Source organism: Ammospiza caudacuta, chromosome 16 (assembly GCF_027887145.1).
Source record: "Ammospiza caudacuta isolate bAmmCau1 chromosome 16, bAmmCau1.pri, whole genome shotgun sequence".
NCBI classification, from domain to species: Eukaryota; Metazoa; Chordata; class Aves; order Passeriformes; family Passerellidae; genus Ammospiza; species Ammospiza caudacuta.
In genome coordinates, this window is record NC_080608.1 from 18,035,773 (window position 1) to 18,049,367 (window position 13,595).

General features: G+C 53.7%; 1 protein-coding gene across 1 annotated transcript; it reads right to left on the reverse strand.

Annotated features, from left to right (window-relative positions):
* Positions 1-221: 221 nt before the first annotated feature.
* Positions 222-6,599, reverse strand: YIPF5 (Yip1 domain family member 5). Its single transcript, XM_058815276.1, has 6 exons — positions 6,534-6,599; positions 6,225-6,333; positions 4,910-5,076; positions 3,873-4,018; positions 2,148-2,329; positions 222-1,323 (listed from the first exon to the last, which is right to left on the reverse strand). Exons 2-6 carry the CDS (start codon positions 6,323-6,325, stop codon positions 1,161-1,163), a joined length of 759 nt encoding a protein of 252 aa, XP_058671259.1. The 5' UTR covers positions 6,326-6,333; positions 6,534-6,599; the 3' UTR covers positions 222-1,160.
* Between the last annotated feature and the right edge of the window lie 6,996 nt (positions 6,600-13,595).

The following is a 13,595-nucleotide window of genomic DNA, read 5'->3' on the forward strand; positions in this document are numbered from 1 at the left end:
TAAGCTGAATTAGCTGTTCTCAAAGTACAATATTAGAGTGCTAGAACCTGACTTGCTCAAGCAGCTGAGGGAGCTCTTCTGTGCCCTAGAACTGTGTTTAATTAGACTCATTGGCAATCAATGCTATTGAATTGCACAGACACAGGACAGGAGCTCCCTCCTGCTCTTCACTCACTGTAGCAAACACCAAAGCCACCCAATGAATTCAATTTTAAATGCGATTTTGTTTCAACAAGAAAGTCTATTTTAGTAAGTGAACATCAAAAATAAAGGTTAGGAAAATCAAACACCTTTTTCAAAATTTAAGGAAAATTTAATCAATATGCCTTAAATTATTTTACAATAACTACAATACTGACAAGCATAACGTTTTCCAAATGGTGTTTTCCTTGGAAGCACTGTGAGAGAGATTCCTCTTCATCTACCCAGCAGAATATGCACCATGAGGGAAGGAACCTCTGCCCACGTCCTTCAGAAATCCCAGTTAACATAAAGCTACAGACATCCCAATGTGGTCATGTTTCAAGTGTGACAGAATCACAGATCCCTTTCACTTTTAAGCATCTGTTTTCTACTTCATAATTTAAGTATCTTAAATCCTGAAATACTCTCACAGCAAATGAACAAATAATTGAGACTGGAGAGCTTAGGAGGATATTGGTTAAAATACAGGAAATACTCTAATTACTTTTGTTCATCTGTGCATTTTTGGTGAGAGGGGTCAGGAAACAGGTTCCTCTTTCCTGCAGATTTATCCAGAGTCCCCCAAATCCACAGCAGCTCCTTTAACTGTTTTGGATAAAATTCTACCAATTTGCAACTGCAACCCTTCGCCCTCCCCTACAAAACAAAACTAAACGAACAAAAATCACAACCCTCAAATAAACAACGGAAAGTTACTTTTTCTAAATATCTAGGAATGGGAAAGAAATCACAGGAACTTGATAAGCATGAACACGTATTAAAGCTCTGGAATCTCCAGGTCATTGAAAACAGTATTCAAGGTCCTAAAAAAGTGAACACGAGACATTTTCCATTGTTCCAGGTGATTCAAACAGGTCTAAGCTTCATGATAGCAACACGAGACAGTTGTTTGCAGCTGTTTCTGGTCCAAGTCCATGTTCCACGCTGGGATTTTCCTTTTGGCCCCCAGAGTCTGTTCAGAAGACGGAGATGAGGGCGAAGACTCCGTACAGCAACGCGCAGGGGTAGGCCACGAGCAGCTGCTGGCCCTCCATGGCTAAGGCAGAGATAAAGATCTTGGAAGCAGAAAAGCTGCACCAGCCAATAATTCCAGCCGTGAGAATAATCCCCATCATCCCCCTGCAAAGGCAGAAAAAACAGAATTCCTGTGAGCCCTGGGAATGTCCACCTGCAGGAGTCACACCTGGACTCAGCCAACACCTTGTGTAGGTTCTGGGATGAATTTCAGCATTTGGCATTAAATGAAATATTCCCACTAAAAGCACTGGGAAAGCCCTGGCACAGGGTGCCCAGAGCATCTGGGGCTGCCCCTGCATCCCTGGCAGTGCCCAAGGCCAGGCTGGGCAGGGCTTGGAGCACCTGGGACAGTGGGAGGTGTCCCTGCCATGGCAGGGGTGGCACTGGATGGGCTTTCCCAACGCAAACCATTCTGGGATTCTAGAATTTTAGAAGAGTATCAGTCAGTTATGACAGTAGAAAGCCCCCTCAAAATTAACTCTATGCATATGAAAATTTCAAAGCACTGAGTACAAGAACTGTGCCAAGCTGTTTCTTTTCAGTCCCTAAATTTGCAAAGCCAAGACAAATCGCTCTCATTTTCTTGTATTTGTATAATCCTAATTTGTGTCTTCAATAACAATTATTTTCAGACTTTACAGGTGCTGAGACCTGTCAGATTCAGAGCTGGCTGAAAACAAACCTGAGCTTGCTCTTGGAGCCTAGGTATTCAAAAGCTGTTTAATGACTTAGAGGAGGTCAAGGCAGGATTCACCCCCTTCCCCCAGTAAATACCTGAAGGCATTGATAATTAATTCTTGTCCTTACCGAAGATTCCTGCCACACTCAAACGACACACAGCTGCAGCACTGAGCTGCAAACCCCTGGCAGAGATTCCCTCCCGTGGCAGCAGGGCCCCGTGCCCAGGGGCACAGAGCAGCACTTACTGCAGAGAGAAGACGATGGCGAAGGAGGAGAGCAGGATCATGGGCAGCAGGCAGTAGCCCAGCACGCTGGCCACGCAGCCGAAGGACACGCCGGTGATGCTCATCAGGTTCAGCAGGCAGAACATGCCCAGGCAGCCGATGGCGCTGATCCCGTACACGTACCCGAACTGGATCTTGCCAGCCTGCAGCGGGCACAGCTCCGGGTCAGCACGGGGTCAGCACAGGATGGGGTTTGGGATGGGGTCAGGACGGACCCAGCACAGGACTGGGGTCAGGATGGAACCGGCCCAGGACGGAAGCAGCCCAGGGAAGCAGACCCACCCACCCACCCTGGAACACAGCAGGGGTGGGCACAGGCACTGTTCCCCAGCCCCAGCTCCCTCACTCCCATCCCACAGGGAGTGTTTCCCCCCAGAGTCCCAGACATCTCATGCTCCAGGAGCCTGGAATTCCTCCTGACTCTGTGGACCTTAATGAACAGGTTCTGATCTGGTTATTGTTCCCTGATCTCAGCCCAGGAACTGTTTAGGGTTTATCAAGGACTTCTCATGCTGATTGATTATTTGCAATAATGATCTCTACAGAACTGGTATGTAAAGACAACAAAACTGTAATTCAGGAACTTCTTGACAAACCCAGAGCTGAAGCCCTTTAATTTGTGGTAGAATGCACAAAGTTATGGCACAAAGAGAACTGTTTTAAAAATCCCAGGAACAGCTGAGGCTGAGCTGCCAAGCACTGCGTGTGAACTTGATATTAGCTGAGGGAGATTTTAAAAAGCCAAACCCAAATTTGCTTGCTCATAAGCACAGGGGATGCACATGTGGCTTATGTCCATGTATTCAGGGCATCCCCTGGTTTTCCCAGGCTGAGACTGCTGCCTCCCCTCCAGCACCTGCCCGAGGCACCCTGCAGGACAGGGGGCTGTGCAGCTTCCAGAGTCCCCCTCCAACAACTTCTCACTGGATGTGCTTAGACCCAGCTCTCCTCCTTCCCAAGCAGCACAGGAAACAAGCACAACTGTGCAACCTCTGAGCCAGGCTCAGCCCACTTCCTTCCACAACATTCCATGGATTTTTTTAAAAAGCACACAGGAGAAATAAATTTTTAGGAAAAGAAAATCAAAACGTATCTATTCTAAACATGTTCATTAATTTGACTGGCCTACTTTCCATAAATAGAAGTTACTTATTAAAGTAGGCTTGAAGGCCCCTTGGTACCAGAGTGTGTTTTAACTGTCACAGCAATGTGAAATTTCAGGCAGAAATGACAAGCAGTGCCTGAAGCATTTAAAGCTAGAACAGATTAAAACCCCTGAAGCTTTCAATGCCAAGGAACACTGTTTGCTGTCATCTTTGAGCCATTAAAGCACAATTATTCCAATTAAGCTCAGTTAGAAAAACTGACCAGACTCCAGCAGTGCCAACCCCATGGAGCAACACAAGCAGTGTGGGAGCAGGTTTGCTCCAGAGGGAGCTGACACTGAAATCCCACCTGGCGTGACAGAGCTCACCCACCCCAGCAGTGTGAGGCCCCAGCACCTCTCCCATGCACACACAAATTTCTGTGCTGTGCAGGGCGAGGAGCTGGCCTCTGATCATCCCTGGGGGTCCCTTCCCACTCAGGACACTGCACGGGCAGGATGAGCTTTCCTGGCCCCGTGCCCAGCCCCAGGAGCCCTTCCCAGCAGAGCTGTGCCCAGCAGCCCCCGTGGCAGTGCCTCACCAGCAGCAGGGTGGCCCCAAAGGCCAGGCAGAACACCATGGGCCCCGCCAGGTCCGTCTCGTTCATGATGGTGCCATCAGCCACCTTCAGGGGGTGCAGCACCGTTAGTGTTTTCTGCCAGATGTGGTCGAAATTGATCCCCAATTCTGCAAGGGAACACAACACGGATTTCATTTCTTCCCTTCCTGGCTGCCCCACTTGCTCCCCTCTTTGTGTTCCCTGCCTCTCCAGTTCCCATCTCCCCCAGATCCATGGTGGGCACCAGGGCATTGAGCCCTCCCCTCTCTCCTCCTGCTGCCTGCACACAGGCCCAGTCTCGGGTGCCAGGAAGGGCCCAGGTGGTTTCTGAAGGAGCAGGGAAGAGCCCAAGCACAGAGTTGTGGGTTCACAGAGGTGCTTTCAGCCCAGTTCCCTGATCCTGTTTTACTGATGGAAATAAATTAATAAAAAAGCCCAAGGGGTGGAAGGTATCATGCCAGGGGACAGGTGACAGGTGTGACAGATGCCTGTCTCTCCACCCTGTAACAGGGACAGTTTATTCAGTTGCTGGGAAATGAAAAATAACAGAAATAAGCTGGAATCTGATCCCAGCAAGCCAGCCTTAGCTGAATATCCAGCCTGGCACTCTGCACAGGCTGTACTCCACACAGGCATTTCTGCAGTGTTTAGCACTCCTTGTTAGCAACGAAACATTCCCATTCTAACCAAGAATCAACTCACAGCACCTGCAGGCACTTACTTTACAAAGTGGGCAGTTACAATTATTATTTGCAACGTGAGGAATATTGAGTGTTTTGCCACAAAGTCAGGTCTCCCAATTAAATGATTTAATCTGGTGTGAAGCAAGAAAGCACAAATTCCCAACTTGAGAAGTTCACACAAGAACAAGGATTTCACATGCCAAAATACAGGTTAAAAAAATTCAATGAGAACTACAAACGCACTGAGCAGTCGCAGCAGCAGGGAATGCACGCGCTGCTACCAACTTACCCCCAAACTAGGAGGAGTTCTGGATTTAGGCCACAGCAAAGTTATACCTTCTAATAGCGGAGGCTCGTCCTCAAAGTTGCTTCCATAAAAAGACTGTGCTGAGGCTGGGGTGTAGCCCTGCGTGGGCTGGTAGATCTGCCCCGTGTAGGGCTGCTGCATCATGTCGTGGGGCACAAAGCCAGCCTGCTGGGGGTACTCGTAGCCTCCATAGGGCCTGCAAAGCACAACCCCACGTTAGGGACACCCAGAGCTGCTGCTGAAACACCTCCTGCAAGGCAAAGCTTCTTCCAGTCAGTATGTCACAGCCAACCCTTCCATCTCTGTTAAAAAGTTCCACAACGTGGTCCCACAGGTCCTCCACAAAAAACCCCAACCAAAGCCACCCTCTGCCCTAAACAACTCTTCAGGTATTCCTGCCACTAATCTATCCCAAGTCTCACCACAGAGATTTCCATAAACACTTCCAAAATCTTTAACTAGGAAACAGAAGGAAAATGCAGAACTCCTCGTGTCAGCAGAGTCCAGCACAGGGGCACATTTGTTCGGGTCACAAATGGCACTGACCTGCTCACCCATCTCAGGGATCACACGGAGGGAGCAAAGCCCTCAGCCCGAGGCTGGATGTTCACACGGGGCTGCCAGGATCCCCCTGCCCCAGGAACACCCTCCACACCTCCCTGCTGCAGCCTGGCAGCCACCAGGACACTGCAGGCTCACTAAGGTGACACTAATTCCTAGTTCCCAAGTGAGTGGCTGGAGATGGAGCTGCAGAAGAACAGTATTTCTTCTCCCAAGGACATGCAGATCACTCATATAATTAAAACTGTTCATTTGGCTTGTCCTTTAATCTTCTAACACTTGCTCTAAATCTACCAGGCAGAGAATTGAACACAATATTCCTTCAGATCTCCATTTACAGAGAGTTCAGCTCTCCATCCAACAGAACAACCGGGACTCATTTCCAGAAACCAGCAGGTGGCTGAAGTGCCAAAACTTTCCTGGAGACACAGACTGTCCCAGAAGTACCCTAAGGAAGCCTAGAGGAGAGCTGGAGAGGGACTTTGAACAAGGGCCTGGAGTGCCAGGACAAGGGGAATGGCTCCCCAGTACCAGAGGGCAGGGCTGGATGGAATATTGGGAAAGAACTGCTCCCTGGGAGGGTGGCAGGCCCTGGCACAAGGTGCCCAGAGCAGCTGCGGCTGCCCCTGGATCCCTGGCAGTGCCCTAGGCCAGGCTGGGCAGGGCTGGGAGCGCCTGGGACAGCAGGAGGGGTGCCTGCCATGGCAGGGGGGGACGGGATAAGGTCTGGGGTGCCCCAAGCCGAGCCCCGGGATGCCGTGCCCGGCAGGGCACACGAGTTACTTGCTGTACGGCCGCCCGCCGTAGTCGTAGGGCTGCGCCTGGTCCTCGATGCTGTAACTGGTCTGGAAGAATTCGGTGTTGAAGCCGTCGAACCCGGACATCGCCCTCTCTGCAAGAGACCAGCGAGGCGGGTTGCGGCCGGCCCGAGCGGCCCCGCGCGGCGCTGCCCGCTGTCCCTCCTGCCGCTCGGCCCCGCCGCGGGCCCGGGACCTCGCGCTGCGCCCCGCGCCCCGTTCCCTGGGCCCCGGGCCGTCCGTGCCCCGCGCTCCCTGCCCGGGGTCCCGCTCCCTGCCCGGGTCCCGGCCTCACCTGCGGCCCCGGCCCGGCCCCGCTCCCGCCGCCGCGGCCCCTGCGACGTGTCACGGCCGCGCCTCCACTTCCGGGACACCGCGCGCCGCTCCGCGCACGCGCGGGACGGGACAGCCCCGGCCCGGCCCCGCCTCGGCCCCGCCTCGGCCCCGGCCCCGGCCCCGCCCCCGGCCCCGGCCCCGGCCCCGGCCCCGCCTCGGCCCCGGCCCCGCCCCGGCCCCGCCCCGGCCCCGGCCCCGCCTCGGCCCCGGCCCCGGCCCCGGCCCCGCCCCGGCCCCGCCTCGGCCCCGCCCCGGCCCCGCCTCATCCCAGCCCAGCCCAGCCCGGCCCAGCCCGGCCCGGCCCGGCCCCGCCTCAGCCCGGCTTGGTCCCGGCCCTCCCTCAGCCCCGCCTTCCCTCAGCCCGGCGCTCCCTGGAGCCCAGGCTCAGCCACACGGGGTCGGTGTGGCTCCGGTGCAGCGGCTTCACTCCCTTTCATAAATCCACAAGAAATATTTTCCTGTGCCACACGAAAATAGTTTTGCTAGAGCTGTGAGTCTTCCTGTATCACAGCCCGGCTGTTGGCCCATCCCTCCCAAATGAGCTGGCGGACCTGGGAATGCGGGGCCACTGAGGGAGCTGACATGCCTGGCACTGTGAACACGCTCTCATGTGGAGAAGCTCCTTTTAGGGTCACTCACTGCTTATAAACAGGGCTGGGGAAAAGGATTTCAACAGCCTTTAGAAACCTGTTAACTAGAATTTATTTTTATTAACTCTCTCATGTCCTGGAGCTGAGCACAGGGAGGAGCAGCCCAGCTTTGTGGCTTAGGTGGGCTTTGAGGCGGCAGTCAGAAAACCCTGGCTGGGGAAATGCAGCTGAAACTTCCCAATGAGCTCAGTCAGGGCTGCTGCTTTATCCCTGTTTCACACCTCGCTGGTGAGGCTCAGAACTGCACCAGAACCATTTCCATCCCATGCATGATGTGCTCTGAGCTCTGGAAGCCTCCTGGAGCCGAGCACCAGCCGTGGGCACACGACATTATGCAGGCAATGTTCCTGGTTTAAGTATGTGTAGGTTTTTCCTTTGGTTTTTTAAATTCATTTTGGCTCAGGACACAGTTACAGTCATTTTGTTACAAACTTGTGTATGTACAATTCTGCCGGTGAAGTGGCTGTATTTAAATCACAGCCCTGTTCCAAGCCTCACCTGCAAAGCAGATCTGACGGTGCAGAGTCCATGGCACTGGCGAGAACAGGCTCCCAGGAAATATATCACTTTGTAGAGCTGAATGGAGTACAGAGGAGAATTGCAGCCACGGAAAACAGATCAGTAACTGTGCCGTAAGCTGCTTCATGCAAATTTCCGCTTTAGGAGAATGAGTGTTTGGAGGCTGAGACGATGCCAGCGTTCATGCGAGAGCTGCACAGTGTGCGGGCTGCACCTGATGGCTGCGGCTTAGCGCCCCTGGGCTGAGCTGTGTGCCTCGCTGCAGCTCACTGGGCAGGCAAATGAGACACAAACCCCAGGCGCTGGGCTGTGCAATTGGGACCTGCTGGGGAAACGCTCTCTGCCGAGAAACCTGTTTGGGTTTGCTTAGATTGTTAGAATTTCCTGACAGCTTAGGTCGAGCTTTCATTGATGAGCGCTCCCTGCACCAGGCATCTCAGCACTGCTGAAGGGACACACAGGATGGACTCCCAGCCCTCCGGGGCAGGGGGTGCTCTGACACAGCCCGTGGGGTCAAGGGGAGGGCAGGCACTGCAGCTGCACAGCTGCTCCGTCCCGATGGTGTGGGGAGGGCAGGCACTGCAGCTGCACAGCTGCTCCGTCCCGATGGTGTGGGGAGGGCAGGCACTGCAGCTGCACAGCTGCTCCTTTCTGATGGTGTGGGAAGGGCAGGCACTGCAGCTGCACAGCTGCTCCGTCCCGATGGTGTGGGGAGGGCAGGCACTGCAGCTGCACAGCTGCTCCGTCCCGATGGTGTGGGGAGGGCAGGCACTGCAGCTGCACAGCTGCTCCGTCCCGATGGTGTGGGGAGGGCAGGCACTGCAGCTGCACAGCTGCTCCTTTCTGATGGTGTGGGAAGGGCAGGCACTGCAGCTGCACAGCTGCTCCGTCCCGATGCTTTGGGAAGGGCAGCCCACGGACTGCCTGGAACTGCAGCCTGGGGAGGCACCAAACACCAAACTCCAAACACCAAACACCAGGCACCATCCCTTTGCCCAGGCACCAGCTCCAGCTGCACCGGGGGCTACCATGCAATGCCAGAATCCCACACTGCTTTGGGGTGGAAATGACCTTAAAAGTCATCCTATCCATAGCCCAGATTGCTCCAGGCCCCACCTGGCCTCAAAATCCACCTGGACAGGGAATTTGGATTTGCAGGAGACCTTGAAATGGCTCCAACCTGGAAAGAGTAAAAGTACTCCTAAAAGTACTCGGTTAGTACACGGGTTACACAGTGCTGGTGTCATGATAATGTTACCAAAGCGTTGTTTTAGCTGTGATGTTAAAAAACACACTTTAATTACACCACTGTTAATAACAGAATAATTTGAATCAGACTGAGAATAAAAGTATTATTCAAAGAACTCTGGAGGAATGGGAGGATGGGGAAAGGGAGAGGAGGAAGATGTCTGCTGAAATAGGCCTTCTTATGGCAGAACTTGAAAAGGAGGAAGGAAGCACTTTGCAGATGGGAGACTGAAAACAGCGATTTTTGTTTGATTTTAGTCCTCGGTTGCTGATGTGTCCATGAGGTCTCTGCCTGCCTGTATGTGCTGATTCTCTTGCAGGGTCAGGGCTGTTTGTGTAGCAGATTGCTTTGTTGAACAGTGGCCATGGAATTCCAGAGGAGTTGTCAGCACACATATATCAATTATTCTCCAGAATGTTCCCCGATGTGCAGTGATTGATATGGAGATCACTGGAACATGATTCCCTCATACTGTCAGCTTTTGGAAGGCTCAGCCCTTGTGCTGTGCGTGTGCTGTGGGTCTGGTTCTCGCCAGAAGGAGTAAAGAGTTGCTGTGATCCCTCTCTGTGTGATACACCGTGGCAGAAAGCGATGTCGTGTCTCCATTTGAGCCCTGCTCCCAGCCTGTGCTCGCATCCTGAGCAGCTGGGAGAGCTGCTCTTCCCCTTTGCTTGTTTGGGATGGAAATACATTATGCACTTGAGTTATGAATAAAAGATCAAGGGCAAATCTGCGTAATGCTTTACTCTGTGAACAAACCCGCCTTCATGGCACTCACGCTCTTTGCTGGAAGATCCTTTCTCAGGAACACTCAGCCATTTAGTGTTGCTTTATGCTTTTTCTTCAAAGGGAAAGATTTGTTAGGGCTTCCCATTCGCACGTACTGCTGGATTTGAGCAGATGAGAATTTCACTGTGTGTAATTCACACTGCTGGATCAGGGGATAATCTCTGATTTAGCTCGGTAGCACTTGTTCTTGCCTGGCTTGCCTTGCAGGGAGCTCTGGAGCTGGCTGATGGGAAGGATGCAGCCCTGCTGGAGAGGTGTCTGGGTTAGGGGGCTGGAACTCACAGGAGTCTGGGACTGGCTCCTCCCAGGCTCTGCTCTTTGCCGTGGCTTGGGGCTGGATTGGCAGTCCTGTCTGGGAGCACCAGTGCAAGACACGGTTTCTGCCTCTCAGGGAAACCACTGGCCCTCATGATAGACCCAGTGCAGACATTCCTTGTTCCTCTGCCATGCCACCCTCCTCAGAAGCTGCCCTCTTCTTGCTGGCTTGATGGAGTTCTGCCCTGGGAAACATTGCTGGGCTCAGTGCTCAGACACGAGCCTGCTGAGAAGCACAGAATGTTACAGGGAACAGGGCTGAGGATCCTTAGGTGGCACCTTGAAGTTATTCCTGAATCAAAGTGCAAGCCTGGAACTGGAAGTGCTGTTCTTCTTTCTTCCTTTTTTACTTTAACTATTGTGTGTAAAGACCACACAGAGCGATGAAAGTTCTCAAGTGGCTTTTTAGGTGGAATCTTCTACTCAAAATCCAATTTGAATGTATTTTTTCCTCAGAATTACTACTTCAGTTTCTGCTTCTTTCAGTTGCTCCTTCTCCAGGCACCTCAAAGCTCTTGTGTTGTTGCTGATAAACAGCTTCCATGTTTCTCACTATGTGTGGGCGACTTGATTGGGATTTCCAGCCTGTGTGTTTCCTCTGGAGATGGGAGGTGATACACACACACTCACCGTGCTACTCCAGCCCAGGTAACACTGCCCTTCCTTTCTAGCCCTCACTGCTGCTGCTTTCAGACACCTATTTCTAACACCCACCAAATTCAATAAAGTCACTTGTTCCATGATTTCCTGAAATGCCAATTTAGCACTTTGTCATAAGAAATGACCTCAGACCTGTGAATGATGTCACAGCATTCATGGATTGGCTTCCAGCACAGCTATGCTGGGGCTTTTGGAACATACACTTTAAGCTCAGGCTAAATTTTCCCTTGCCTGTGCTGAAGGTTATGAAGGCATCTGTCAGAAGTGAGAAGTGCTTCATCCTCCTCCCTTTGATGGATACTGCTTCTCTCTTCCATCAGAACTGTGGTTGCTCCTCGGTGTGGTCCTGACACATATTTTACATTTAGGTCACCATGTATTTGGCCCAGATTTTAAAGTTTCACTCTGTCAAGCTGCATTTTGATGGATTTGGCCCATGGCTTGTATTTAGCTGGGGAGCATTACGTGATGCTTTTACTCCTGAAGTCATTTCATCAAAGGAAATTATGTTACAGTGAAATGATTGGAACGTCCCATGTGAAGAAATAAAAGCAGGTGCTGAATTGCTTTCATTACTATTTGAAAAGTGCAGTTGCATTTCTAAAGCTGTTGTGATTAAAATTCTATGGGTTTTGTTCTTTTCAAAGGGCAATTCTGATGATAATGTTTCAAAAAGACTTTGAGCTTAGAGCTGTCTCTCCTGGCTAATCACAGGGACTCCGTGCCTGGTGCTCGTTAGAGCTTGTCAGGAGTCCCAGGTGTGGGTATCTCCTGTCCCTGCTCGCTGGGCACCTGCACATCCCACGGGCTGTGGTGTCCCGGCCCCAGCAGTGCTGGGCTGAGCTCCACCCCCAGCCTCGGGCCGTGGCTTGTTGTCACAGGGACATCACAAACGCTTCCGTGCCGGTTTGAGCACCATCAGCTCTTACTGGGGACAGGGAATGCATTCCCCAAGCCCTGCCAGTATGAAAATGGATTTTAATTAGATTTCAGCATATGAACTAGCACGGCCAGCTGAAATGTTTGCAAAAGCTTATGCAATTCTCCCTGCTGTGAACAGGGACAGCACTGACACTCCCAGAGGCAGTTGTCGATCCCTCTGGTTGGTCACACAGGTGTTAAATCCTGTCTGCACCGACTGCACCAGGCTGTTAAAAAAGTAATGAAGACATTTAAGCGAACATGATCTCACATGCCACCTTTAAATCCTCTGTGCAGGGGTTGTGGAGCCCTTGACCTGCACTGCTTCAGCTGCTCTGCAGAGCCACAAGGGCAGGACACAGGACTTGGGCTTTTCTGCGGCACAACCAGCACACTCTGTAGTGGCACCAGATTCTGCTGGTTTGAAAATAAGGGTCCTGAACTGAGAGACAGGTTTTGTTCAGGAGTGCAGCAGTTGCTTCAGAATTAATGAATTGAGGTAAAAATCAACAATTAATTGATTAACTGTTCAGCTTTCAGATTTAATTTGAAAAGTCTGTAGGTACACAAGTAATGATTTTCTGTCTTAGCCTTGAAAATTATTCTTTTGGCTATTTTCTTTTAAATTACGGCCATGTTTTTAAATTATGGCCATGCTTATTTGCAGCCTTAGCTGGTGCTAATACACCAAGGTTATGGATTCGATTCCTGTGTGGATTTACTTAAGAGCTGGACTCCACGATCCTTGACCCTTCCAACTCAGAATGTTCTGTGAATCTGTGAACTTAAGTGCAGTCAGCAAAATCTACCCCTGCATGGTGACTCCATCAGAGAGAGACTTCACTCTAAAGCTTTTAGCCACCTTTGAGTAAAAGGCTTTCTTTTCTCATGTGTTATTATTCCCAGAAGAGTATTTTTGCCCAGAAGTGGTGTGAGCTGTCAGGGGGCCGTGCTGCTCCATTCCCGCGGATGCCCGGCAGTGTGGGGTGCTCGGGGGAGCCGCTCCCGCATCTCCTCCGCTGTGTTTCGAGCGCTGCCGGGATGCCGGCTCCTCTCTCCGTGCCCGCAGCTCCTCCGCTGTGTTTCGAGCGCTGCCGGGATGCCGGCTCCTCTCTCCGTGCCCGCAGCGCCCGGGCCGAGCAGCGGGGACGGACGCGAGGTGGCGGTGCGGGCGCGCCCGCGGCTCTCCCCGTGAGAGCCCCACAAGTACAGCGGGTCCTCCGCACCGCCGGAGCCGCCCCCGGTCCCTCCTCCTCCTCCCGCGCCCCGCGGCCGGTCCCCTCCCCGCCGGCTCCGGGAGATGAGCAGCGGCGGCAGCGGGAGCGAGTCCCGCTCCTGGCCGGCAGCCGCGGCCGCGCACCGGGAGCCCCCGCGGAGCCGGGACAGGCACGTTGGGGGCGGGCAGGGGACGGGCGCTGCCGCCCGAGGGGACGGAGCGGGAGGGACTGCACCGCAGCTCGGGCGGTGAGCGGCGGGCGGCGGCGCTGCCCGGCCCGGCCCGGCGGGGACCGGCGCTGTCCGCGGTGCTGCCGCTGTCCGCGGTGCTGCCCGGGCTGTGCGCGCCCCGCCGTGCCCGCCTGCGCCGCGCCCTGCGCTGCCCGCTCGCCGCGCTGCCCGCCCGTGCCCGTGCCCGCGCCCGCGCCCGTGCCCGTGCCCGGCGCTGCCCGCTCGCGGCACTGCCCGGTGCCGGTGCCGGTGCGGGACGCGGAGCCCATCCCGGCCCGACTCCTTTAAGATGATGCAATCGGCATCGCCCTCCGCGCTGGCGGCCCCGCGCCGCTGAGCGCTGAGCGGAGCCCGGAGCGCGCAGCGGGGCGGAGCGGAGCCGGCGCGGGGCGGCCCCGGCGGTGCCCGCGGTCCCGGGGGCCATGGGGGAGCCGCCGGCCGCGCTGCCGCCGCGGGAGCCGCCGGAGCCCGG

Bases quoted from the DNA above. Each gene is read 5' to 3' on its own strand.
- YIPF5 (XM_058815276.1), bottom strand. From the start codon at position 6,325: ATGTCCGGGTTCGACGGCTTCAACACCGAATTCTTCCAGACCAGTTAC. The intron at 5,077-6,224 runs GTAACTCGTGTG...TGTGCTTTGCAG, and splicing joins GGCGGGCGGCCGTACAGCAA to GCCCTATGGAGGCTACGAGT. The intron at 2,330-3,872 runs GTGAGGCACTGC...TGCCCGCTGCAG, and splicing joins TTGGGGCCACCCTGCTGCTG to GCTGGCAAGATCCAGTTCGG.